We start from the raw sequence: 27,974 nt of genomic DNA, 5'->3' as shown, positions 1-27,974 counted from the left end.
GGGCCTCTACTCTCTGCCTCCCTCTCTCTCTGCTGAGTTTGGGATGGGCACAGGGCCCATCTCCAGACCCAGAGCAGGGCAGGGCTGAGAGACAGGCCAAAGGAGTGTTCCAAGAGCTTCTCAGCCTAGTTAGTGACACCACCTCTCCTGAATCCTGAGTCCCTGGGAAAGGGGTTTGGGGGAGGTAGAATCAGGAGGGGTAGCTGCTCTCAGTTCCACTTCTCCCTGTCCGTTTGTTTGTCTATCTCTCTCTGCAGGAGCTGGGTCCCTTCTCATCTCCCTTCCTGTCTGTCCTTTCCTGGTCCCTGTTTCCTCCTCTCTTTGCCTTTGCTGCTTCTACCTCATCTGCTGAAGGCATCTGCTGGGCCCATCCATCCCCTCTGGGGCCATGGGATCACTGCTTGCCCTCCTGGCACTGCTGCTGCTGTGGGGCGCTGTGGCTGAGGGCCCGGCCAAGAAGGTGCTGACCCTGGATGGGGACCTGGTGCTGGGTGGGCTGTTCCCGGTACACCAGAAGGGGGGCTCAGCAGAGGAGTGTGGTCCTGTCAATGAGCATCGTGGCATCCAGCGCTTGGAGGCCATGCTTTTTGCACTGGACCGCATCAACAGCGACCCCCGCCTGCTGCCAGGTGTGCGCCTGGGTGCGCACATACTCGACAGCTGCTCCAAGGACACACACGCGCTGGAGCAGGCACTTGACTTCGTGCGTGCCTCGCTCAGCCGTGGCGCCGATGGTTCACGCCACATCTGCCCCGATGGCTCTTATGCCACCCATGGTGATGCTCCTACTGCCATCACTGGTGTCATTGGCGGCTCCTACAGTGACGTCTCCATCCAGGTACATGGGAGCTGCCCAAATGGGGGCTGTGGAGGGAGGCTGGAGGTGGGGACCTGGAATTCCCACAGAGCAGGGTCTCTGGGATGCCATGCATTGCAAGAGAAATTAGAAGCTTCCTTTGAGTAGCTTTTTACAGAAGACTAAGACAGTGCCCCTGTCACATAATGGGGGTCAACTTTTAGAGACTGTGCAAGGAAAGCATCCCACTTCCAACACAGACACACAGGCACACACACCACACACACACCTGATGTTAAACAGCTCTGAGAAGCTTAATAGCCAGGCCTCTTGAGCCAGAACTCCAGGTTTGAATCCAGGCTCCCTTAGTTACTGTATGACTCTGGGCACTATTTCTCTCTTCTGTGCTTCAGTTTCCTCCTTAAAAGGACTCCAACACTTGCTACTTCTAGGGTTGTGTGGAAATTTAATGGTAATACATGAAAAGCATATATCAGGGGCCTCACAACTCGTAAGGGCATAATCAAAATTAGCAGCTATTATTGTTAACCCATTTTATAGATGAGGAAACTGAGACTTGGAGAGAGGCAGGCCACAAGTCAAGGCACCTGCAAAGTGGAGATGTGAACCTAGGGCTTTTGGCCAAGGGCCTCCAGGTCTGTCAGATCATTTCTCCATGGATTGGAAAGGGGTGGAAAATAGGAGCACCCCAGAGAAGAGAAACAGGGGTGGAGGACTCAGGAGGAAGAGAAGCAGAATGCGTATGGGAGGGTCCCCTAGGGTCTCCAGGGGCTGCAAGATTTGAAGGGGTGGGAAGGTAAGGAAACCAGGCCCTCCCTTCTCCTGTTCTCCCACAATGGGTCAGCAAGAGGATACTGGCCCAGCTGATGTCCCTGGGCATGCCTGGCTCCTTTAGCCCAGATAGGATCCTCCTGCTACCTGACTGGGCCCCACCTCTCACCTAGACACTTACCAGCCTGGTGCCCAGCATAGGCTGCTAGAAGATGAGTCCAGAACTGGGATCAGGGTTGGGGGTTGCCAGGAGGGCTTTGACTGGGGCCTCAGCTTCCATTAGGAGGCTGGCTGAGGGCATTGCCATCAGAGGCAGTGCCAGGACCCCTGACCTGAAATGTTTGTTCAGGAGAAATGAAGCAGGAATCTGAACCATGGAGTCAGCTTCTGGCCTGGAGTCGGGGAGGCCTGCTCATCCCCCTACTGCGGGGAGTGAATTATTAGTCCTGCTAGTCCCAGCAACTGGAGGTGGCCAGTAGTGGCTTGGATAGGTGTGGCTGTGCCTGCACCCACATCTGCAGCCCTGGCTGGGGGCAGGGATGAGCGGGCAGCCTCCCACTTGATGATGTCTTTAGGGGCCTCTAGGGTGCTCTCCAGCAACCCGCTCTCCACAATTCTCTTCAGGGCCTCATGCATTCATCTCTAGGAGCCCAGTTACCTCCCTTTCACCCCAAGTTGCCTGCCTCTTATAGCAGGGCCTACACCTCAAGGTCGGTCTGCCTTTTCCTTGTCTGGGTCAAAACAAGGCCCAGCCCTTAATCCTTAGGCTACACCTGCCTGTTAATGATTCTGTCTCATTTCTGTCCCTTCTCTCTTGCCCAAATTCCTTTCAGCTTCCATATGCCAGGTACTGTGGTCTCTCGCGCATCATCATTTTTATCTTCTCAGCAGCCTTGTAAGGCAGGAATGAGAAACTGAGGCTCAAGAGGGTTTGCTAACTTGCCTAGGGACACAGAGTTGAAGGTAGGGGAGAAGAGGGCATTGAGACTGTCTGCATAAGAGCCCATGTCTCAGTTGAAAATACAGGACCTAGCGACCTCCTGTGGAGCCTGGACCATGCCCTGCTCTCACCTACTCACCATCCCACCGGGTCCTTGGCTGGACCCTACTCTTGGGGACAGGCCCCGGGACCTAAGGATGGGAGATGGGCTACCAGGCAGCCAGTGGTAAGCAGGAAGCCTTGTTTATTTCAGGCTCAGGCATCCAACAGAGACCAACCCTTGGGCTCTCAGGGCTGTGGGTGCCCTCAGATCTGAGTCTTCCTTCCTGCGGGAGCCTTTTCCTTCTTTTTCCATTATTCCATAGGATTGACTCTGGGAAAGGGTTCCCGCCCCAAACAGGTAGAGAGCTTAAGAGCCCTGAGCATCCCAGATGCCGTCTAGTGCCTCCCTCTCCCCTATGCAGCTAAGTGCCAACCTTGCTCCACCCTAGGACTTGGGTCTGCTCTTGGCTCCCTACTTCTCCTACTCCCATGTGTCTGACAGGCACAGCAGAGGAGTTCAGGTGTGGCTCAGGCCCTGGTGCCTCAGCCCTGGGTCTTCTCTCTCCCAGTCCTTGGAAAGGGGTAGAAAGCTCCCTGCCCCCAAGAGGAAGACACATCAAGATAGGATATAGGTCTTTTGGGAGACAGAGACCTCAGGGCTGACCATGTGGACGCTGGATTCCAATGTCAGATAGCTGTGGGGGACACAAGTGTTTGACTTGGTGTCTGATCTTTGCCCTTTCTACCCCTCCCCCAGGTGGCCAATCTCCTGCGGCTATTTCAGATTCCACAGATCAGCTATGCCTCCACCAGTGCCAAGCTGAGTGACAAGACGCGCTATGACTACTTTGCCCGCACAGTGCCCCCTGACTTCTTCCAAGCCAAGGCCATGGCCGAGATTCTCCGCTTCTTTAACTGGACCTATGTGTCCACCGTAGCATCTGAGGGTGACTATGGTGAAACAGGCATTGAAGCCTTTGAGCTAGAGGCCCGCGCCCGCAACATCTGCGTGGCCACCTCAGAGAAGGTGGGCCGCGCCATGAACCGTGCGGCTTTCGAGGGTGTGGTGCGAGCCCTGCTGCAGAAGCCCAGTGCCCGCGTGGCCGTCCTGTTCACCCGTTCCGAGGATGCCCGCGAGCTCCTTGCTGCCACCCAGCGCCTCAATGCCAGCTTCACCTGGGTGGCCAGTGATGGCTGGGGGGCCCTGGAGAGCGTGGTGGCAGGCAGTGAGGGGGCTGCTGAGGGTGCCATCACCATCGAGCTGGCCTCCTATCCCATCAGTGACTTTGCCTCCTACTTCCGGAGCCTGGACCCCTGGAACAACAGCCGGAACCCCTGGTTCCGTGAGTTCTGGGAGCAGAGGTTCCGCTGCAGCTTCCGGCAACGAGACTGTGCAGCCCACTCGCTTCAGGCCGTGCCCTTTGAGCAAGAGTCCAAGATCATGTTTGTGGTTAATGCAGTATATGCCATGGCCCATGCACTGCACAACATGCACCGAGCCCTCTGCCCCAACACCACCCGCCTCTGTGACGCAATGCAACCTGTCAACGGGCGCCGTCTCTACAAGGACTTCGTGCTCAATGTCAAGTTCGATGGTAATGGTGCTGGCCAGTGTCCACCAGGCTGCTGGCCTTCGGAGGGTGAGAGGGAGCAGGCCCTCAGGTTCCATGACTTGGCTAAGAAAACATAGCCTACAGCAAGTAAGGGGACTGGTGTCAGAGCCAGGACAAGGATGGCCAGGCAGAGAGGACTCCAACTGGAGCCAGGACTGAGGTTCCACTTTCTGAGACCCTTCCAGAGAGTAGACTCTGGCCTGGTCCTGCACTTTGAGGGTGTCTGGTTCCTGCCTGAGCCTTGTTCTCTCTTTCCTGTCTCTTTATTATGCAGGGAGTAGGAACCAGGGGTCCTCAAGCCAGTTCTCAGGCAGCAGAACATCAGTGAGAATAAGAATAAGGGTGGTTTGAGAGCGAACATCAGGATGACAATTTTCCGGGAAAATTTCTATTGCTAATCTCTTTTTTCCACTCGAGGTGGCCACAGTCTCTTCAAAGCAAAAGTTACTTTAATAAAAGTTCCAGCTTTAAGAAAAATGAATGCCTCAGAATCATCACTGTGCTTCAGGAAGCACATGGTGTGGTCTTTAGGTTTGTGGAGATGCCTTGGATTTAAGGTTGGGGTTCTATTTGGGGTTTAGGGTTGAAGTTTGTTGTAGCCTGTCATTTAGGAAAATGGTTGGGGATAAGGCCGGCTTTAGTGTTAGGTGAGGATCAGAAGGATGAGGAGTGGCCCCAGTTCTTGGTTTGGGTTCCATGTTAGGGTGAAGGTTGAGGTCACATCAGGATGACCCACCAATCCTACCCTCTCTTCCTTCCATCCCCACCCCAGCCCCCTTCCGCCCAGCTGACACCCACAGTGAAGTCCGCTTCGACCGCTTTGGTGATGGCATTGGTCGCTATAACATCTTCACCTATCTGCGGGCAGGCAGTGGGCACTATCGCTACCAGAAGGTGGGCTACTGGGCGGAAGGCCTGACCCTGGACACTAGCCTCATCCCATGGGCCTCACCTTCAGCTGGCCCCCTGCCCGCCTCTCGCTGCAGTGAGCCCTGCCTCCAGAATGAGGTGAAGAGCGTGCAGCCAGGGGAGGTCTGCTGCTGGCTCTGCATCCCCTGCCAGCCCTACGAGTACCGGCTGGATGAGTTCACCTGTGCTGACTGTGGCCTGGGCTACTGGCCCAATGCCAGCCTGACTGGCTGCTTTGAGCTGCCCCAGGAGTATATCCGTTGGGGCGATGCCTGGGCCGTGGGACCTGTCACCATCGCCTGCCTAGGCGCCCTGGCCACCCTTTTTGTGCTGGGTGTCTTTGTGCGGCACAATGCCACACCAGTGGTCAAGGCCTCAGGCCGGGAGCTCTGCTACATCCTGTTGGGTGGCGTCTTCCTCTGCTACTGCATGACCTTCATCTTTATTGCCAAGCCATCCACAGTGGTGTGCACCTTACGGCGCCTCGGTTTGGGCACCGCCTTCTCAGTCTGCTACTCAGCCCTGCTCACCAAGACCAACCGCATTGCACGCATCTTCGGTGGGGCCCGGGAGGGAGCCCAGCGGCCACGCTTCATCAGTCCCGCGTCGCAGGTGGCCATCTGCCTGGCACTTATCTCGGGCCAGCTGCTCATCGTGGCCACCTGGCTGGTGGTGGAGGCACCAGGCACAGGCAAGGAGACAGCCCCTGAGCGGCGGGAGGTGGTGACATTGCGCTGCAACCATCGCGATGCAAGCATGCTGGGCTCACTGGCCTACAACGTGCTCCTCATCGCGCTCTGCACGCTGTACGCCTTCAAGACCCGCAAATGCCCTGAGAACTTCAATGAGGCCAAGTTCATCGGCTTCACCATGTACACCACCTGCATCATCTGGCTGGCCTTCCTGCCCATCTTCTATGTCACCTCCAGTGACTACCGGGTGAGCCACCTGCTATAGAGGTTGGAGGGTGGGACGCTGGACCTTCTGTTTCTGGTATCTCATTTAATCTTCTGATAACTCTGAGACTCCAACCGGTTAAATGCTCACCCAGGGGCACACAGCTTGTAGTGGCCCAGTTGGGACTGGACCCCAGGGGAAGATGGGAAAGCTGAGTGGGACCTGGGGAAATAGCCAGAGAGGTGGAGGAATTAGAGCTGAGAAGAAATTTCAGGACTCACATGTCATCCCCTAACTTGGGAGGAGATGAGGGTGCCAAAATAAGTCCAAATGAGCAGAGCCTCTGCCCTGCTCCACTGAGGGGTTGGCTGCAGAAGGGGACTGGCCTCTGCTCTGGGGGAGCTACTGGGCTAGCTGGGTGACGGACCAAAGAGCTAAGTCAGGAAATGCTGCTGACTCATTTAGGTTGACAAAAGGCCCCAGTGAGAGTGCAGAAGAGGGAGATGTGTATGCGGTGATGGTGGTGGTGGGGCGTGTGCATGTGTGTGTATATGTGTAGAGAATCAGGAAGGGCTTCTTGGAAGAGGAGTCCTTGAACTGGGCTCTGCAGAAGAGGCAGATTTGAATAGGTAGGGTGGAGGAGACTGGGGAGGGCAGCCAATACGAGGCTGATTAGAGCAGAGGGTATGCATTGGCCTCCCATGCTGAGGAGGGAAGGCATAAATGGTGGAAAGGCAGGTAGAAGTGAAGGTGGAAAGCTGGAATGTGAATGTGGCAGAGCTATTGAGCCACACAGCTCCAGAGGGTACCACGCTCTGATGCAGAGCTCTGCAGTATGGTGTGGTGCCCACTGAAGCCATGCAACTCTGAGGTTGAGAGATGAAACCAGGGAAGGCAGGAAAGATGGAACAAAGAGGGGCAGGAGATCTGGGGTGTAAGGTTGAAGAAGGTTAAAGCAGGTGAAAACTGTACCCTAGTTGGTGGCTTCCAAGCAAAGTTCCAACTGGCGCTGAGTGTCTCAATGGGTCTCCTCAGCTTCAAGGGGCAGTGGCTGCTTCAGATGGAGTGGTCAGAGAAGACCTCTCTGAGGAGGTGACAGATGAGCTGAGTTCTGAACGAGGAGAGGATCATCTTGGTGAATCCTCATGACTCTGGAGTAAACTCCATGGCTCTCCCCATTTTACAGATGAAGAAACGGAGACTCAGGGAGGTTCAATCGCTTGCCTATGTTCACTCAGCTTGGGAGTGTAGAGCAGGGTCTGAACTGACAATCTTAACAATTAAAGGAGCAGGAAAATCGAGACAAGAGCCCCTGCAAAGGCCCTTTCCCCCAGGACAGAGGTATGGTGTGCAGTGCTGGGGGTCAGAGACGGCTGGGCTTGGCTGCTCTTGCACCTGCTGGGCCACCTGCTTGGTAGTGGAGGCCGGGGCTGGGGAGGGACTCTGCTCTGATTCAGCCTGCATTTGCATATTATTTGCATTTGCATGCCAATCATAGGCAGCTAAGCACTCGGTTGGGACACACACACAGACCCATACAAGCATCCATGTGCACACACTTACCTGCGTGTATATGCATGCAGATACACATACATGTATCCCCACATGCACACACACGTGCACACACACCAGCATGCCTGGTACACACGCAGATCTTCCCACCTACACACACATCCATACACATGCATCTACACTCACGTACACTTGCACACACTCACCACCCCTATGTACCCACACCCACACAGATATACACTCATTTACGTGCATGTACTCCATACCCGCACCTCTCCACACACACACACATTCCCATGCATACATGCACTCCTGCATGATCAACCCCCACAGCTGCAATTTTGGTCTCCCTGGAAGGATGGTCCACTGGGGCTGACGCTGGGACTGTGCCCAACCATCCTAGAAATTCTTTGGGGCTTGGCAAATGGACCAAGGCCCAGTGTTGGATGCTTACCCCATTTCCTACCCTGCAGCTCAGGCAGGGTGTCAGGCCTTTGGGCCAGACTCATCCTTGACCTCACCCATCGCAGGTGCAGACCACTACCATGTGTGTGTCAGTCAGCCTCAGCGGCTCTGTGGTCCTTGGCTGTCTCTTCGCACCCAAGCTGCACATCATCCTCTTCCAGCCACAGAAGAATGTGGTTAGCCACCGTGCGCCCACCAGCCGCTTTGGCAGCACCGCCGCCAGGGCCAGCTCCAGCCTTGGCCAAGGTCAGCATATACCATAAGCACCCCTTTCTGCCTGTGCCCTGCCCCCTCTCCCTGCCTCAGCTCCTCAGCATGGGGGCCACTCCTGGTTGCTGAGATTCCTTGACTAGGGGCAGACTGCTTCCTAGATGAGGCCGGACAGGAATGACAGAGTGGATGAGAGCTTGTTTCCCCTGTTGCCTGCCCTCCATGGAGGACCTCGGCATTGGCCCCAACCTCTGGTTTCCTTTCCATAGGGTCTGGCTCCCAGTTTGTCCCCACTGTTTGCAATGGCCGTGAGGTGGTGGACTCAACAACATCATCGCTTTGAGGACCCCACACTCCTGCCCTGACTTGGCTGCTCCCTGGAACCCATTGCAGACCCACATCCAGGGCCAGGAGGAAGTTGGCTGGAACACTGCAATAACACCAACCCTTTTCCCACCCTCAAAGCCACTTACCTACCGTCTTGCTCCAACCCTTCAGAGTCAGAAGTCAGCGTCCTTGGCCCAGGAGCCTCCACAACAGCTTCCAACTGCTCTTGCAGCGTGTCCCTTCCTTGCCAGGCCCAGGACTCGGAAGGGAGCAAGCCAGGGTCCACTCTGCCCTGGAACAGAGTGGCTGAGGACTTCAGGCCCCAACCCCCAATCAGCAAAGGTGCTTCCAGTCCTGCCCCTCCCTCCTCCTAGGACCTTTTTAATTTTTTATATAAGTTATTGTGGGATGAGAGGGGGATTGTTGTGGGGGCCATTCCTCCCCCTGCGCAGTAGTTTGTCCTGTGGTTTATTTTGTATTATCTGTAAATAAAGTGTCTTTATTAAAAAAAAATCATTCCTTGCTCTTGATCCAGGGAGGCCCCTCATGCCCGCCACAGTCTCCCAAACTTGATTTTGCCAGTATTTGTTGACTCTGCTCTGTGCCTCCTGCTAGGACCTGGCAACCACCAAGACAGACCCAGCCCTGCCTGATGGGAGACAGAAAATGAATAAGCCATCCTTTCTTAAAAGGAGCCACTGCAGACTGGCCAAGGCACTACTGGGGTGAGGGCAGGAGGTTTAAATGGATACAAGCTCATCTGGCAGTCCAAGGAGGACCTGGATGGTGTGGAAAATGGGGCAGCTGACTGTGACCCCTGAGAACTGTGGGCTTTTCCATAGCTAGCATGCCTGGCACTTGGAGGAGCCTTGGTCAGCACAGAACCAGTCTGAGCATTTGGTATGGAGGGAACCAAGACGAGGCACAGGGCCGAACTTCGCCTGTTCACGTGGCACATACTAAGCCAGAAAGAGCTCGTGAGGAGGGAGAAAATGAAGGAGGCAGGGCAGAGGCTGGGCAGTTGGAGAGGTCAGCTGCTGTCTGGCTTGGTGAAGGTGGGAGAAGGGGGCTTTTCTCCAGTCCCTGGAGGAGCTCTGGCCCATGACTGTGTTGTGAAGCCCAGCGCCCCTTGAACATGCCCTGCATTTGCCGTCTGGGTCTTACCAGGAGAGGGTGCAGAGACACGGTCGCAGCCACTCAGCTCAGCCAGGCATCTGCTGCCCTCCAGTGGCCTAGGGGGCAGTGGGCACTGAACCCAAACAGGAGCATAAGAACCTGGAAGCTTCAGGGGAACCCCTAGACTGCCTATCTCAGAGAGACAAGGTCCTGGGTTGGGAGACAGGCAGGCCAGGGACATTTGTTATTTTTAAGTGAACTCATTTGCATCTACAGGTCAGTGAGGTTATGGAAATTTAGGTTATTAAAAAAATGAAAACAGGAAACTGGAAAAAGAAAATTGAAGGAATGGCTCTTCCTCTCCAGCCAATATTTGGGGTGTAGGGATGCCAAATAAAACACAGAATACCCAGTTAAATTTGAATGTCATATAAACAATGAATAATTTTTTAGTATAAGTGTATCCCATGCAATATTTGGGACATACTTATACTAAATATTTTTGTTGTTTATCTGACATTCAAATTTAACTGGGCATCCTATATTTTCATTTGCTAATTTTAGCAACCCTATTGGGTTGTCAGTTCCAGATCCCTGGCCCCAAATGACCCAGGCCTGGATGCAGCCCCTAGCAGCTGGACACCAGGGCTCTGCACCCCATGGGAACTGCAATGATGTTCCCTGCTTCCGGGGTGGCCTTTTCTGGGCCTTCGTACCAAACTGGACCCAGGGAACATTTGCCCACCCTCCAAGCCCCTGGACAGGCCAAGACAGGGCTCTGATCCCCTTGCACCTGAAAAGCAACCCTCCTTCGCATGGCTCAGGGGCAATTTCCTTAAAATGTAATAAGAATACTAATTTTTAAAAGGTAGTAATTAACATGTAATTAACAGCTAAAAAAGTACAAAAGGTATTCAGTGAAGAATCTTCTTCTATCCCTGCCACACATCTATGGGGAGGGATCCAGAGGTCCGGGGGTCGGGAGAGAGGGCAGGAGGTAGGTGAAGAATCCCTAAGGGCCAGTCCTCTTGTCTGTCAGCCACATCTTTTTCCTTCTGCTGGCCTCATTCTCCCTCCCTTGCCATCCCTACTCTACCCCGTCCCCAACAGTGTTGTAGGTGGAGAATCTCTTGGCCTTCACTCCTCAAATCTCAATCCTCATCACGTATTACTAAGATCAGGCCCCTCCAGCTCCCCTTGCCCCCAGTTCTTCTCCTAGTCCTGAGTGGCCTGAGTTTATGTCTTTGCTCTCCTCTCCAATACCACATCCATGTCTCTGACACAAAGCCTGATCCCTCTGCCTGGGAAGGGGGTGGGGCTCAGGGGTCCCTGCTGGGCTGACCTTGCTTATGTGAGACTTGGAGTCCTCAAAAGAGACCCCTGCCCTTTCTGGAGACCGAAGAGCAGAGATGCCAAGCATTCGAGGTTCTCTCCCACCCTAGGGAGCTGCCCATCCTGGTGAATTGAATGTCTTTGAGCATAATCCCCAGGGTTAACTTGAAAGTAAAACAGCTAGTTACCTTACCAGCAAAATTAGTTTATTCAGGAATAGCCAGAGGAATTGCAATTCAGGAATGCAAGCTATGGTGGACTAGAAGCAAATGCAGAGAACAAAGGAAAGGAGCTTGCTTTTATAGAGAAAGGGGGAGGGGGGCGGAATTGGGAAAGGCTGTTCTAAACGAAAGTTCATTGGAGGAAATTAAGAGTTCAGGATGGCTACAGCTTCTCATTGGCTGAGCTGTGGCATTTCTCATTGGCTGGGCTGTTGCTGGGCAAGAATATCTTTCTTCCTCCTACTGGAGTAGTAAAGTAGTTGCACTTCTACCCAAAATTGTAAAGTAAGCTGCAAAAGACTGCGTGTACATGAGAGCTCCTGCTACAGGGCTTCCTGACTCCATTTTAAATGTTTTCCTTTTATGTATTAATTTTTAAACGGGTTTGCCTTGCTTGGGTAGCCAGAGTTTACCCTGGGTCATGGTTGTTTCTCCCGGTGGCTTTGTTCAAAGACCCTCCCACCCCACTTCCATCTTTTCACCTGTCCCTTGCACTGGTCCTGTGCAAACTACACAGTAGCCCTCAGCCTGTCTGGCTGGGCCTGGGCTTTCTCACTCAGCCATGAATCCCTGTGGCTTGGGTGAGGGTGGTTCAGGCCTCACCTACTCACTGCTCCCCCCGTCCTAGCATGGGGTCAGGAGGAGTGAGCTCTCTCCACCAGTAGACCCTTGAGATACAAAATCGCAATCCAATAAGAAGTCGGTGATGTATGGAGCAAAGGTTTTGGGAACAAGAAATGGAGCTGAAAGGATGGCATAGAGCCAGGAATAAGGTTCAAGCTCTTCCACATCCCTGAATCCTGTGGGAAACCATGCCCCAGAGCTACATTCATGCCAGAGCTCTCTCTCCATTCCTCCCATCCCACTCTGGCTGCTCTAGCCTCTTCTCCAGGTGTGGGGGCCATGGGAGGCAGAGGAGAAAGGAAGGGTCACTGAAGGTCTCAAATCCCTGGTCTGCACCCCAACCTTGTACAGCCAAAGGAAAGGAGCCTGCCACTCCTACCCTCCCTGGACCAGTGGGGCATTAAGCACTGAAGATGGAGGAGAGTGGCTAAATCTGGAGGAAGCACGGGAAGGAAAAAGGTGGAAGTTAAAGGGAAGTGAAAAGCTGGGAGGGCAAAAAGGAAGGGAGGAGGGAAATGGAGGAGACATGGGGGGAGACGTGGGAGCCAGGAAGAGGAGCAGGAGGAAGAAAGTAAAACATGGAAGCTTTGAACCCTGAGCGCTCTTGCCAAGATGTCAGGTTTTTGGATTTTTGTTTTTTTTTAAAGAAAAATTACTTTGTTCTTTCCATGAAAACAATATATCCTCCCTATAAACAGTTTAAGCATTGCAAAAAAGTAGAAAAAGAAAAGTGTTACCCCAAGTTTCATCATTCAAATATAACCATCATTAACATTTCTGGTACAGCATCCTAGACTTATTTCTATGCATTTTTACAGATAGAAGGAGAAATAGAAATACTTTCATAAAAATGGGATCATGCCATATGTCTATTTTTTTGGTGAAGATTTAATTTTACTTGATTCTAATTGAAGAAAATGAATCTGAAGTGAAACTGAAGAAATTCTTGAACTTCACATACATTTCTTCACCAAAAAAGATATTTTTTCTCCCTGAAAGTTCCCTGTAAGTTTAAGAAAAGAGACAGAAGTGGCATTTAGAGGTAAACATTCCTTTAGTCTCAGGGAATCTGAGGAGAGTTTGACCCGTGATTCAAGCCCTGCCTGTCACACACTGCTTCTGGTCCTGGGGCTTGTTGACTGTCTAACCTGTCATTCACGCAATAGTACCCATACTCAACAGAGAGAGGCAGGCAGACACCTTCAGGCGCCAGGTGGCTAGCAAGGTGTCTCAGCAGAGTGACCCGTGGCCCTGCAGCTTCTCTCTGCTCTTGTGGTGTGCACTCATGTCGGTTCCCGCAGGGATGGCAGCATAAGAAGCTGCGTCTGGGTCTCTGAGAGGGCCCTGGGCTGCTAGCTTCCTTGTTCTGCATGCTTTCTCCAAGCAAAATAAACTAGTGCTGAAACAGCCTCTTGTGTCTTCTGAGTTTGAGTCACAAAACCTGAAACTCACTCCAGTGGTCTTGCAGCCTCGTTATGTTTTTGTATTAACCATATTTTCATTGTAGACCATACTGATTGATTCCTTGTTGAGAAATTGTGAATATTAGCATTATTAGTAGTTTCACATTGGCCAGTTTTTTCACATTTAAATTCTGTTCTGTAGCAGTAATTTACTTCGTTTTCTAATGTTCATTCTATATCTAACGTATTCACTGGTCACTACCAGTCCTTTTACTTCAGCTTCTCCATTCCTGAGTTCTGACTTTTGATTTACTTTCAATCGTTGGCATTTTGTTAAGTAGTTTGTATTTTTCATGAAGGGCTCATGGTACCCATATCCTGAGTTATTTTATATTTGACAATACTCTTTCCCCCTTTTGCCGTGTATGTTATTACAAAAATTTGGCTTTATTAGTTTATTTTATCAAATTTTAATACAACTCATCTTAATAAAAAGATCCCCTTGCCTCCAATTATTACTTCTCCTTTTTATCATGAAAATGTTATTTACATATAAAACAGTAGAATACCTCCATGAACTGATTAGCCACCTTTAGAATTATCAACCTCTGGCCAATATTTCTTTCATATATACCCCCATTCTTTTCTTCCCATCTCCTCCAGGATTTTTGAAGTGTAAATTCGGGGTGATACTCTTATCCTTTTAATTACAATAGTATGTAGCATTTATTGAGCATTTTCCGTGTTCTGCACACTGTTACTATATATTTATGTTATTGTGAGTATTGTACTTAGATTATTTCATTTAATCCAATAGCCATATTAGATATATTCTATTAATATATCTATTATGCAGATATGAAATAATTTTTTATTGAAAAATACACACAGTTCATGGAGATAAATCTCAATGAATTTTTTCCACAAAGTGAATACACCATTTAAACATGATCCAGATTAGTGATAAACCTCTTGACTTTTTGCTTGAATAAATTATTGGCTGGTTTTAGTATTTTTGGATCCACGCTCTTTTAAAAAAAATAATTTTGTATTATTTTATTTTTATTATTATTTAAAAGTTTTAAACAGTTTTTGGTTTATAGGAAAATTGTAAAGATAGTACAGAGAGTTCCCACATATCCCACACCCAGATTCCTCCCTTATTGACATCTTATGTTAGTAAATTAATAACAAATAGTACATTTGTTACAATTAATGGACAAATATTGATACATTATTATTAACTAAAAATCCTTCGTTTATTCAGATATCCTAGTTTTTGCCTAACATCCTTTTCCTGTTCCAGGCTCCCACAGGATAGTTAGTCATCGTGTCTCCTTAGGCTCTTCTGGAGGAGGTCATTGAGAAGACATGAACACCGGTCGACCCGAGAGCTCAAGTCAGGCAATCGGAGGCTCTTCCTTCACTCCTCTGTCCTTGGAATGTACATTCCGCCCACCATTCCCACAGTGGAAGCTCTTTTAAGGATGCAGCCTTGAGAGAGCAATGTGTTGTCGAGACCATCTGGCTGGTTTACATGACTGAACCCAGTTAAGGCCTCTAAGTAAACATCGTAGATTCTGGCAGGCAGGCACAGAGGTCTACTCCTCTGTGGCTGCCCAAGATAAACCTCGTAGGTTCCCTTGCTTGTTAAAACTGCCACCTCCCAATCTGGAGTGGTCTGCTTCTTTTCTTCAGTCTCTCCTTGTCTTCTGTGTATGGGGCCAGTTTGCCAACCAGTAGGCTCCTCTTTTAAAAATTTTTTTATATATCTCTTTTTCCCCCCAGTTTTATTAAAACATAATTGACATACATCACTGTATAAGTTTAAGGTGTACAGCATAATGGTTTGACTTACATATATTGTGAAATGATTACCACAGTAAGTTTACTTAGCACACGTCATCTCATATAGATACAATAGAAAGAAAAAGCAGGACCAGCCCATGGCCTGGTGGTTAAGGTTTTTGCACTCCACTTCAGCTGCCCGGGTTTGGTTCCCCAGCGCGGCCCTACACCACTCATCTGTGGCCATGCTGTGGCAGTGACCCACATACAAAATAGAGGAAGACTGGCACAGATGTTAGCTCAGGGACAATCTTCTTCAAGCAAAAAGAGGAAACTGGCAACAGATGTTAGCTCAGGGGCAATCTTCCTCACAAGAAAAAAAAGAAAAAAATTTGTTTTCCTTGTGATGAGAACTCTTACGATGTGCTCTCTTAACAACTTTCATATATACCAAGTAGAAATGTTAACTACAGTCATCATGTTGTAAGTTACATCTCTAGTACTTATTTATTTACTTATTTTTTGGATTTGTTTTTTCTTTTTTTTAAAATTTTTTATTGAGTTAATGATAGGTTACAATCTTGTGAAATTTCAGTTGTACATTATTGTCTGTCAGTCGAGTTGTAGGTGCAACCCTTCACCCTTTGTGCCCACCCCCCACCCTCCTGTCCCCTGGTAGCCACTAATCTGTTCTCTTTGTCCACATGTTTAAATTCCTCATATGAGTGGAGTCATACAGAGATTGTCCTTCTCTATCTGGCTTATTTCACTTAACATAATTCCCTCAAGGTCCATCCATGTTGTTGTGAATGGGACGATTTTATCCTTTTTTATGGCTGACTAGTATTCCATTGTGTGTGCGTGTGTGTGTGTGTGTGTGTATTTATCTTCTTTATCCAATCATCTGTTGATGAGCACTTAGGTTGCTTCCACGTCTTGGCTATTGTAAATAATGCTGCAATGAACATTGGGGTGCATGGGACTTTTGGAATTGGTGACTTCAAGCTCTTTGGATAGATACCCAGTAGTGGGATGGCTGGGTCATATGGTAGTTCTATTTTTAATTTTTTGAGGAATCGCCATACTGTTTTCCATAGTAGCTGCACCAGTTTGCATTCCCACCAGCAGTGTGTGAGGGTTCCTTTTTCTCCACAACCTCTCCAACATTTGTTACTACTTGTTTTAGTATTTTTGTCATTCTAATGGGTGTAAGGTGATATCTTAGTGTAGTTTTGATTTGCATTTAATAGATATAGGCCTACTCAGATTGTCTATTTCTTCCTGTGTGTGCTTTGCCAGATTGCATCTTTCAAAGAATTAGCTCATTTCATCTAGGTTCAAATTTGCGGGCATAGAGTCGTTCAAAGTATTCCTTTATTATGCTTTTAATGACCATGGGATCTATAATGATGTCTCCTCTGTCATTTCTGATGTTAGCAATTTGTCTCTTCTCTCTTTTTTCTCAGTTAGCTTAGTTGGAAGCTTATTGATTTTAACATCTTCCTTTAGGTCTGTTAATAGTTGCTTTATGAATCTTGGTGCTCCTGTGTTGGGTGCATAGATATTTATAAGCGTTATTTCTTCTTGATGAAGTGTCCCTTTGATTATTATATATTGTCCCTCTGTGTCTCTCTTTACCTGTCTTATTTTGAAATCCACTTGGTCTGATATGAGAATTGCAACACCTGCCTTTTTTTCCTTGCTGTTTGCTTGAAGTATTGTCCTCCACCCCTTCACCCTGAGTCTGTGTTTGTCCTTGGGGCTGAGGTGTGTTTCCTGGAGGCAACAAATTGTTGGATCGTGTTCTTTAATCCATTTTGCCACTCTGTGTCTTTTTATTGGAGAGTTCAATCCGTTCACGTTGAGAGTGATTATTGATGCATGTGGACTTAGTGCTATTAATCTGTCGCTCATTATCTTGTTTTCCTGTGTTTCTTTTCCTGTTTGCTTTAGACTACCCATTTAATACTGCAATTTCTTATGCTGGGTTTCTTAGATTTTTCCTTATTTATGATTTGTGACTCTGTTCTGTACTTTATTTTAGTGTCTACCTTGAAGTTTGTATTTAGAATCTCGTGTATAATATAGTCTATTCTCTGGTGGTCTCTTACCTACTTGACCAATACTGATTTAGACCCTTTGCTCTTCCCCTCCTAAATAATTATTTTCATTTTTTATTCCAACTCGTCTTACTAATTTGTAGTTAGAGTGCTAAGATCGTCCTTGCTTTGGTAGTTTCCTTACCTTTACCCTAGTGCTATAGTTGAATATTTGCTATCCTGTTCTGGTTCTATCCATCGGCCTCCCTAGTCTGTGGATTGTGTCCCCTTTCTCCCTTTTTTCTTTTTTCAAGTATGAGAGCCTTCTTGAGGATTTCTTGTAATGGAGGGCTTTTGGTTACAAATTCCCTTAACTTTTGTTTGTCTGGGAAAGATTTAATTTCTCCCTCATATCTGAAGGAAATTCTTGCTGGATAGAGTATTCTTGGCTGAAGATTTTTATCCTTTAAAGCTTTGAATATGTCACTCCATTCTCTCCTAGCTTGTAGGGTTTCTGTAGAGAAATCCACTGACAGTCTGATAGGGGCTCCTTTATAGGTTATTCTCTTTTTTTTTTCTTACTTCCCTGAGTATTCTTTCCTTATCTTTCCTTTTTGCCAACTTTACTACCATGTGCCTTGCAGTAGGTCTTTTTACATTGACAAATCTAGGAGATCTAAAACCCTCCTCTACACACATTCCTCCGTCGATCCCTAGATTTGGGAAGTTCTTTTCAATAATTTCGTTAAGCACATTTTCTGCTCCATTTTCCTTTTCCATATTCTCGGGAATTCCTATGATCCTTATGTTCTTACTCCTCATTGAATCCATTATCTCTCGGAGATTTTCCTCATTTTTTAAAATTCTTAGTTCTCTTTCTTCCTCTGTCTGGCGCCATTCAGCCTGTCTATCTTCGATTATGCTAATTTGCTCCTCTGGGTTGTCTACACGGGCATTCAGGGAATCCGTATTCTGTTTTATCTGGTCCATTGTGTTTTTCATCTCAAGTAATTCTGTTTGATTCTTCTTTATGATTTCAATCTCTTTTGTGAAGTAACTCCAGAACTCAGCTTGTTTCTCTATTTTTCTCTCTACCTCATTGAGTTTTTTGATTATAGCTGCTCTGAACTCATTATCACTTAGTTTACCTACTTCCAAGTCCTCAGGACTTAATACTATGTTTTTATTGTTTTCCTTCTGGTCTGGGGCTTTTATAAATTGCTGGATGGTAGAGGAGCGTTTTTTTCGCATGGTCGTAGAATTCAGTTGCAGTTACAGCCTGTCGCCACTAGATGGGGGTCAAGAGCCGCGTGTTATGAGCTCTCCGCCTTGGGGCAAGATGGCTGCGCCCACTGGCTTTGCTAGGGGGGGAGGGGCTGTTACTCACAGGTGCCGGTCTGGGTTCAGATCAGTTCTGTTCTCTGGTCTCCCAAGGCCCTTGATTTATGGGGTCCCCGAGGACAGAAGCTTTCCCCTCAGCGGGTCTCCACTGAATCAGCGGCAGGAGTCCTGGATGATCCCCTGGTTGCGCGGCCCCTCCCCCGCTCCTTCCCGACCCACACCGCAGCGATCGCAGACTCTAGGGGAGGGAGCGATGTTCTCTCCTACCCTTCCAGCGCCTCCGAAGGGGTAAAGCAAGGTTACGATCTCCGCCTTCTTGGTATTGTAGGTCTCTAACGAGCTGGCATTATGTTTATTCTCTGAAATTCAGTTCTTCCAATCTTTTGTTGTATTTTGGAGGGGAGAGAATCCCGGGTCAGCTCACCCCGCCATTTTGCTCTGCCGTCAAAGACTCGGAAGCTTATTGATTTTATTAATCTTTTCAAAGAGCCAGTTTGGTTTGGTTGATTTTCTCTAATGATTTCCTGTTTTCATTTTCACTGATTTCTGCTTTAATTTTATTATTTATTTTTTTCTGTTTACTTTTGATTTGATTTTCTTTTCTTCTAGTTTCCTAAAATTAATGCTTAGATTATTGATTTCAGATCTTCCTTTTTACTAATTTGCATTCAATGCTATAAATTTACCTCTAAACACTGCTATTGCTGTGTCCCGCAAATTTCTATAAGTTGTCTTTTTATTTTCATTTAATTGAAAATATTTTTAAATTTATCTTGGGATTTATCATTGACCCATATTGTGTGTTGTTTATTCTTCACTTATTTTGGGATTTTCCAGCTATTGTTCTGTCAATGATTTCTAGTTTAATTCCACCATGGTCTCAGAGAAGACAATGTATGATTTATAGTCTTTTAAATTTGTTAAGGTGTGTTTTATGGCCCAGAATGTGGCCTATCTTGGTGAATGTTCCATGCGAGCTTAAGAAGAATGTGTTCTTGGATGATGTAGTCTATAGATGTCAATTATATCCAGTTGATTGATGGTGCTGTTGAGTTCAACCACATCCTTACTGATTTTCTGGCCTGTTGGTTCTGTTCATTTCTGATGGAGAAGTGTTAAAGTTTCCAATATAATAATGAATTCATCTATTTCTTCTTGCAGTTCTATCAGTTTTTGGTTTACATATTTTGACACTTAGTTGTTAGGTGTATGCACATTAAAAGTTGTCATATCTTCTTGGAGTATTGACCCCTTTATCATTATATAATGCCTCTCTTTATCCCTGGTATATTTCCCTGCTCTGAAGTCTGCTCTGTCTGAAATTATAGCTAATCCCTTTCTTTATATTAGTGTTAGCATGGTATATCTTTCTCCATCCCATTACTTTTTTTCAATTAGACCTTATTTTTTCGGAACAATTTTAAGTTTATAGCAACATTGAAAGGAAGGCACTGAGATTTCCCATATACTCCCAGCCTCCCAACATGCATAGCCTCCCTCATTATTCATATCCCCCACCAGACTGGTATATTTGTTACAATTGATGAACCTACATTGATACATCTTAATCACCCAAAGTCCATAGTTTATATCATGGTTCACTCTTGGTGTTGTGCATTCTATGGGTATGGACAAATGTATGATGACATGTATCCATCATTATGTTATCATGTAGAGTAGTTTCACTGTCCTAAAAACCCTTTTTGCTTCACTTATTCATCCCTCCTTCCCCCCATTCCTTTATTTTTATTTTGTCTTTGTCTCTAAAGTGAGTTTCTTGCAGACAACATATAGTTGGATCTCGTTTTTTGGTGCACACTGACAGTCTCTGTCTTTTGGTGTATTTAGACAAGACATTTAAAGTGATTATTATATGGATGGATTAATATCTATCAAATTTTTTACTGTTTTCTGTTTGTTGCTCTTGTTCTTTGTCCCTATTTTTCTTACACTTTTTTCTGCCTTTTGTGTTTTTAATTAAGCATTTTATATGATTCAAAATCTCTCATTTTTTAACACAGTTATACATTTAAAAAAACTTTTTTTAGTGGTTGCTCTAGAGTTTGCAATATACATATACAACCAATCCAAGTCCACTTTCAAATGACACTGTACTGCTTCACAGGTGGCACAAGTACCTTTTAATGACAACATATTCCTAATTCCTCCTTCTCATCCCTTGTATCATTACTGTCACTAATTTCACTTATACATAAGCTATAATCATTGAATACTTTGTCATTATTATTATTTTGAACAAATTTTTATCTTAGATCAATTAAGAATTAATTAAAGAATAAAAGTTATTTTACCTTCACTTACTTTTCTCTAATATTCTTCCTTTCTTTATGCAGATTCATGTTTCCAACCTGCATAATTTTCCTTCTCGCTGAAGAACTTCAGTTAACATTTCTTTGAGGCAGGTCCATTGGCAATAAATTCTCTCAACTTTTGTTTGTCCGAGGAAGTATTTCTCCTTCACTTTTGAGGGATAATTTTTCAGGATACATAATTCTAGGTTGGGTATTTTTTCTCTCAGCACTTTAAATATCTCACTCCACTTTCCTCTTGCTTGCATAGTTTCTGAGGAGAAGTCGAATATAATCTTATTTTTGCTCCTCTATAGGCTAGCTATTTTTTTCCTCTGGCTTCTTAACAGATTTTTTCTTAATTTTTGCATTTCTGCAGTTTGAATATGAAATGCCTAGATGTAGTTTTTTGGCATTTATCTTGCTTGGTGTTCTCTGAGTTTCCTGGATCTGCAGTTTGGTGTCTGACATTAACCTAGAAGAAGTTCTCAGTAATTATTGCTTCTGTTCCTTTCTCTGTTTCTTTGCTTTTGGTATTCCCATTACACATATGTTATACTTTTTGCTGCTGTCCTATGGTTCTTGCATATTCTGTTCCCTTTTTTTCAGTTTTCTTTTCATTGCTTTTCAGTTTTGGAAGTTCCTATTGACATACTTCAAACTCAGAGATTCTTTCCTCAGCTGTGTCCAGTATGTTAATCAACTCATCAGACATTCTTAATTTCTGTTATATTGTTTTTGATCTCTAGCGCTTTCTTTTTTCTTTCTTAGAATGTCCATCTCTCTGTTTACATTATCCATACGCTCTTGCATGTTGTCCACTTTTTCCATTAAAGCCCTTATATTAATTATAATTATCTTAAATTCCCAGTCTGATAATTCCAACATCCCTACCATAGCTGATGCCGGCTATGACGCCTGTTCAGTCTCTTCTAACTGTTTTTGCCTTTTTTTTTTTAAAGATTGGCACCCAAGCTCACATCTGTTGCCAATCTTTTCTCCCTCCTCTCCCTCCTCTCCCCCATCTCCCCTGTCTCCCCCCTCCCCCTTCTCCTCCTCCCCCTTCTTCTTCTACTTCTTCTTCTTCTCCCCAGTATGTAGTTGTGTATCCTAGTTGTGAGTGCCTCTGGTTGTGCTATGTGGGATGCTGCCTCAGCATGGCCTGATGAGTGGTGCTATGTCTGCACCCAGGATCCAAATCAGTGAAACCCTGGGCCGCTGAAGAGGAGTGTGCAAACTTAACCACTTGGCCACGGGGCTGGCCCCTGTTTTTTTGCCTTTTAATATGACTCGTAATTTTTGTTGAATGGTAAACATAATGTACTGGGTAAAAGTAACTGCAACAAATAGGTCTTCAGTAATGTAGTTGTAAGGTGTGTGTGTGTGTGAAGCTGTTACTGAGCAAAGGCTCACTGCCTGATGTGCATGGAAACCAATACTACAGCAGTGGCTTTTGACAGAAGAAAGAACTTGAATGCATGGCTGACCAGTAAGGAGACAGGAGGTAAGGCTCAAATCTGTCTCCCATAGCCAAAGTGGGGACAAAGTTTTAAGGAGTTGGGAGTGGGAGGGGTTATATGAAAATGCTAACTTGGTGGAACTGATTGGAGGGTGGGAATTTAACAGCCTTATAAGTCCGATGTGCCACAAATCAAGGGACCCCTCGCTTCTTATCAGCTCCCCCATTCCACTTTCTCTTTACAATCAGTTCTGTAGTTGGGGAACTTCGGGTGCCTAGGCAGCTCAAGGCCATCTGAGGACAAGATTTCCATCTTGTGAGCATGGTTTAGCTACATGACTTGCAGTTTTTGCTCATTACCCCTGAAAAACAACTTTTGATACAACATTGTTATTGATACAAGAAGATACAAGAAGGTCAGTACAATTGGCCTATGATGGTTACAAAGTGTACTGTAGCCCCATGATTAGGTCTCAGTTTTTGAGGAGCCTATGTCCATGGACTATGAACTTCATAAGTGCTCAGTTTTTTCCCTTTAGGTGGGGCAGGAAGGCTAGAGTGGGCTGGAGTAGGGTATTTTTTCTTACCCTAGGTTGGTTAATCTAGCAAAAAACCTCAGTAAGTTAGGCTCTGGTAAAGTAGTTTCCCTGAAAATTAGGCTTTGTCAAGAAGAGAATGCTGTGGTATCTTACAAAATGGTTACTTTTCCCTAACCCTGTCAGAAGCATGAGATGATTTTTCTCTCATCTTCACTGAGAGCCTAGTAGAGCTCTTGCAGGTAAAACACAAAAATGTGGGCATACTCCCTTAGCGTTGGCCTCCTTGGAGTTTTTTCTCTTAGACTTGTCTACACTGAGCCTCCAGTAATTTGTCAATTCCAGTTTAGGTTTTTCTGCCCCTGTACTGGCTCATGTAGAGATTTGTGCTCTGGTAAGTTGTGATTCTCTGTTTCTGCCTGTCTCACCAATTTTGGGGGCATCACTTTGCCCTGTGAGCTTGATTCTCTGATAGATCTATGAAAAATTCTTGTTTCAGTTTGTTCATTTTTTTACTTGCTGCTGGGATGGAGTGTTGACTTCCAACCTACTTACGTATTCCCTCTCCTTCACTGTTTCCCCCATATTTTTTATTATGGTAAAGTACATGTAACATAAATTTTACTATCCTAATCATTTTTAAATGAACAGTTCAGTGGTATTAATTCCTGTTGTTGTGCAATCATCACCACCATGCATCTCCAGAATTCTTTTCATCATGCAAAACTGAAACTCTATACCCATTAAACAGTAACTCTTCATTCCCTCCTCCCCCCAGCCCCTGGCAGCCACCATTCTATTTTCTGTTTCTATGATTTTGACTAAGTACCTCATATAAGTGGAATTATATAGTATTTGAATTTTTATGATTGACTTTCTTTTTCATTTAGTATAATGTCCTCAAGGTTCATACATGTTGTAGCATGTGTCAGAATTTCCTTTGTTTTTAAGGCTGAATAATATTCCATCATATGTATCACATTTTTCTTTTTCATTCATCTGTCAAGGGACATGTGGATTGCTTCCATGTTTTAGCTATTGTGAATGATGATGCCATGAATATGGGTGTGAAATATCTCTTTGAGGGTCTGCTTTCAATTCTTTTAGGTATATTCCCAGAAGAGGAATTGCCGGGTCATATGGTAATTCTATTTTTAATTTTTTTGAGGAATTTTCATGCTGTTTTCTGCAGCAGCTCTACCATTTTGCATTCCTACCAGCAATGCACAAATGCTGTAATTTCTCCACATTCTTGCCAACGATTGCTATTTTCTATGTTTTTGATAGGTTGTGAGTGGTATCTCATTGTATTTTGATTTGCATTTACCTAATGATTAGTAAAGTCGAGCATCTTTTCAAGCTTATTGGCCATTCATATATCTTCTGTGGAGAAACGTCAATTCAAGACTTTGCCCATTTTTGAATCAGTTTGTTCTGCTGTTGTTGAATTTTAGGTGTTTTCTATATATTCTGGATACTAATCCCTTATCAGATATATGACCTGCAAATATTTTCTCCCATTACATGAGCTGCTTTTTTTTTACCCTGTTGATAGTGTCCTTTGACACACAAAAGTTTTTAGTTTTCACGATGTCCAATTTTTCTATTTTTTCTTTTGTTGCCTGTGCCTTTGTTGTCTTCTCCAAGAAACCATGGCCAAATCCAATATTATGAAGCTCTTCTCATATGTAGTCTTCTAAGAGTTTTGTAGTTTTTGTTCTTATATTTAGGTCTTTGATTCATTTAGAGTTAAATTTTGTATATAGTTTTAGGTAGGGGTCTAACTTCATTTTTTGGCATGTGGATATCCAGTTTTCCCAGCTTCCTGGGTTGAAAAGACTGTACTTTCCCTATTGAATAATCTTAGCACCTTTGTCAAAAATCACTTGACTATACATGTGAGGGTTTATTTCTGGGCTTTCTTTTCTATTCCTTTGGTCTATCTGTCTGTCTTTATGCCAGTACCATACTGCTTTGATTACTAGCTTCGTAGTAAGTTTTGAAAGCAGAAAGTGTAGTCCTCCAACTTTGTTCTTTTTCAAGATTGTTTTTGCTATTCAGGGGCCCTTGAGATTCTGTATGAATTTTAGGATGGATTTCTTTTTCTGTTTCTGCAAAGAATGTCATTGGGATTTTGGTAGGTATTACATTGAATCTGTAGATCACTTTGATTAATATTGTCATCTTTCCAATATCAAGTCTTCCAATGCATGACCATAGGATATGTTTCCATTTATTTATACTGCTCTAATTTTTTTAGCAATGTCTTGTAGTTTTCATTGTATAAGTCTTTTATGCCCTTGATTGTGTTAATTCCTACGTATTTTATTCTCTTTCTCCTTGATGCTATTGTAAATGGAATGTTTTCATAATTTCCTTTCAGATCGCTCATTGTTAGTGTATAGAATTGCAACTGATTTTTGTGTGTCAATTTTGTATCCTGAAACCTTGCTCAATTTGTTTATTAGTTCTAACAGTTTTTTTTGTGGAGTCTTAATCTACATATAAAATCGCGTCATCAGGAAACAGAAATAATTTTACTCTTTCTATCCAATTTGTATGTCTTTTATCTCTCTCTCTTTTTTTTTTTTTTTGCCTGATTGCTCTGTCTAAGACTCCAGTACAATGTTGAATATGAGTGGTAAGAGTGGGTACCCCTGTTTTGTTCCTGATCTTAAAGGAAAAGCTTTCAACCTTTCACCATTGAGTATGGTGTATAATATCCTTGTATTAACTTTATCAAGATCTTTATTTCTTCATACAGTTTTGAGTTACTTTCCAGTATCCTTTCATTTCAACCTGCAGGACTCCTTTTAGCATTTCTAGCAAAGAAGATGTAGTGGTAATATTTTTGTTTATTTAGGAATGTTTTAATGTCTCCCTCATTTCTGGAGGACAGTTTTGCTGGATATAGGATTCTTGGTTGACAGGTTTTTGTGTTTTTGTGGGTTTTTGGTTTTTTTTAGCACTTTGAATATATCATCTTATTGCCTTCTGGGCTCCAATGTTTCTGATAAGAAATCTGCTCATAATGTTATTGAAGATCCCTTATATGTGATGAGTCACTTCTCTCTTGCTGCTTTTGAGAATCCCTCTTTTCTCTCTTTGTCTTTAGACAGTTTGATTATAATGTATCTTGATGTGTTCATCCTACTAGGAGTTCATTGATCATCTTGGATGTTTATATTCATGTTTTTCTCAAATTTTGGAAGTTTCAGCCATTATTTCCTCAAATATTCTCTCTGCTTCTTTCTTTTTTTCTCTCTCTTTTCCTTCTGGGATTCCTAATATGTGTAATGTGTATGTTGTCTTCTTGATGGTGTCCCATAGATCCCTTACACTCTGTTCACTTTTCTTGAATCATTTTTATTTCTGTTCCTTAAACTTCATAATTTCCATTGTCCATCTTCAAGCTGATTCTTCCTTCTGCCTGTTCAAATCTGACTTTGAATCTCTCTAGTGAATTTTTAATTTCAATTATTGTACTTTTCAGGTCCAGAATTTATTTTTGGGCTTTCTATCTCTATTGATGTACCCATTTTGTTCATACATCATTTTCTTGACTTTCTCTACAACTTCCTTTGGTTCTTTGAGCATCTTTAAGGTGGTTGTTTTAAAGTCTTTGTCTAGTAGATCTGCCATCAGGTATTCTTCAAGGAACAGTTTCTGTTGCTTTATTTTTTTCCTTTGAATGGGTCATCCTTTCCTGTTTCTCTGTATGCCTTGTGAATTTTTGTTGAAAACTGGACATTCGAATCTAATAGTGTGGTATCTCTAGAAATCAGATTCTCCTCCTTCCCCAGGGTTTGCTGTTTTTTTGTTGTTGTTTCTGTTTTTTTAAATTATTATTGTAAGCTATCTCTGTGTGTAAATTTAAGTATTCTCAGGTCTTTTCTAAGCCTGCAACTTTCCCTGGGCAAGCACAGTCATTTTCTAATTTTCTCCATATACACAGTTGCTTTTGAATGTCCTAGTCTTTAATGTCTGACTCCCAAAAGAGGAAAAAGAAAAAACTTCTGTTACCATCTCCTCCTACCAACTAAATAGTGTCCTCATCTTCTCTCTATGGACTTTCTCTACTTCATAGCTTTGGTTTTCTCAGAGTGCTCATGGCCTGCCCTCTATTTGATGAAATCTAAGACATGTGCAGCCTCAGTACATGCTGTTTAATGATTTTCTCCATATTTCCAGTGAAATTCTAGCTCATGAGAGTCTTACTGATCCAGATCTTCTTTGTTGGGCAGAGGTTTTTCATGCCATACCATCTTGTAATAGATCAGGTTTAATGGGCTTTGATCAGTATGAGAAGATATAGCACAGAACACAGATATTTGCATCTGAGTGTCTGCAGACCAAGATATGTCTATTAGAAAGGGCTACAGACCTGGCCAAATTGGGTTTGAAAAGCATGTCCATTAGGCAATTAGGTTTCCAGCAACTTAGTGGCCTAGGAATCCTAAATAATCTCCATGCTGAAAACAACAAAAAATGTTGGATAAAATTTAAAAACTACATTTTAAAAGCATGGATAATATGGTAAGATAGAAAGGAATACTCAGGCTCAAAACCAAATCAAGGTGGGAATTCAGACAGGTACTGGAGTTGTGAAGTTAATTTTTTTCTTGAGGACATTTTGTCTTGAGGACATGTGAACTTGAGCTCTGTTTGTCATGGCATTATGGGGCTCAGGGAGCAAGAGGACATGCCCAAGGTGGAAAGTCAATTAGGCAATCCTCTCCCATAAGGCTGGGACCCCCAAATCCTTGAAAACTGCAGAGAACATTTCTAAGCAGATTTTTGTTACTGGGCAAAGGAAGAAAAATAACTCCTGAGGATTTACAACCAAAGCCATCCGTGCTGCAGGTTTTCAGCCAAAATTCGTGCTACATAGATTGTCCAAAAGCACTCAAGCTGAGATTTTAGTTTGCAGTCCTTCTGGACTAATGGTCTGCCCGGGCATCTGAAAGAGGCAACAAAATCCTCTCTGAAGGAACCTATATGCATCCCAGGAAGCAGGTAATTCCCACAGGTAAAATGAACAGATCAGGGCCAGCCTGGTGGTGCAGTGGTTAAATTTGCAAATTCTGCTTTGGCGGCCCAGGGTGCGCTGGTTCAGATCCCGGGTGTAGACATACCCACTGCTTGTCAAGCCATGCTGTGGCAGGCATCCCTGATAAAGTAGAATAAGATGGGCACAGATGTTAGCTCAGGGCCAGTCTTCCTCAGTAAAAAGAGGAGGATTGGCGGCAGATGTCAGCTCAGTGTTAATCATCTTATTCAAAAATAAATAGGGGGCCAGCCCC

At 44.9% G+C, this 27,974-nt stretch overlaps 1 protein-coding gene across 1 annotated transcript; it reads left to right on the top strand.

The window, feature by feature from the left end:
• Window positions 1-388: 388 nt before the first annotated feature.
• GRM2 (glutamate metabotropic receptor 2) lies at window positions 389-8,956 on the top strand. The gene is made up of 5 exons (XM_046638641.1): window positions 389-838; window positions 3,328-4,165; window positions 4,956-6,031; window positions 8,032-8,212; window positions 8,446-8,956. The coding sequence occupies exons 1-5, from the start codon at window positions 389-391 to the stop codon at window positions 8,517-8,519; spliced, it is 2,619 nt and encodes an 872-aa protein (XP_046494597.1). The 3' UTR covers window positions 8,520-8,956.
• Window positions 8,957-27,974: the final 19,018 nt, after the last annotated feature.

The sequence above is a fragment of the Equus quagga genome, chromosome 1 (genome assembly GCF_021613505.1).
Source record: "Equus quagga isolate Etosha38 chromosome 1, UCLA_HA_Equagga_1.0, whole genome shotgun sequence".
NCBI classification, from domain to species: domain Eukaryota; kingdom Metazoa; phylum Chordata; class Mammalia; order Perissodactyla; family Equidae; genus Equus; species Equus quagga.
The sequence above is the reverse complement of the archived record's forward strand: the minus strand, read 5'-3'. Positions and strand labels throughout refer to the sequence as shown.

Excerpts from the sequence above, each read along its gene's own strand:
- GRM2 (XM_046638641.1), top strand. The coding sequence starts at position 389 with ATGGGATCACTGCTTGCCCTCCTGGCACTGCTGCTGCTGTGGGGCGCT. Across the intron at positions 4,166-4,955 it reads GCTCAATGTCAAGTTCGATG|CCCCCTTCCGCCCAGCTGAC; the intron begins GTAATGGTGCTG and ends TCCCCACCCCAG. Across the intron at positions 6,032-8,031 it reads TCACCTCCAGTGACTACCGG|GTGCAGACCACTACCATGTG; the intron begins GTGAGCCACCTG and ends CACCCATCGCAG.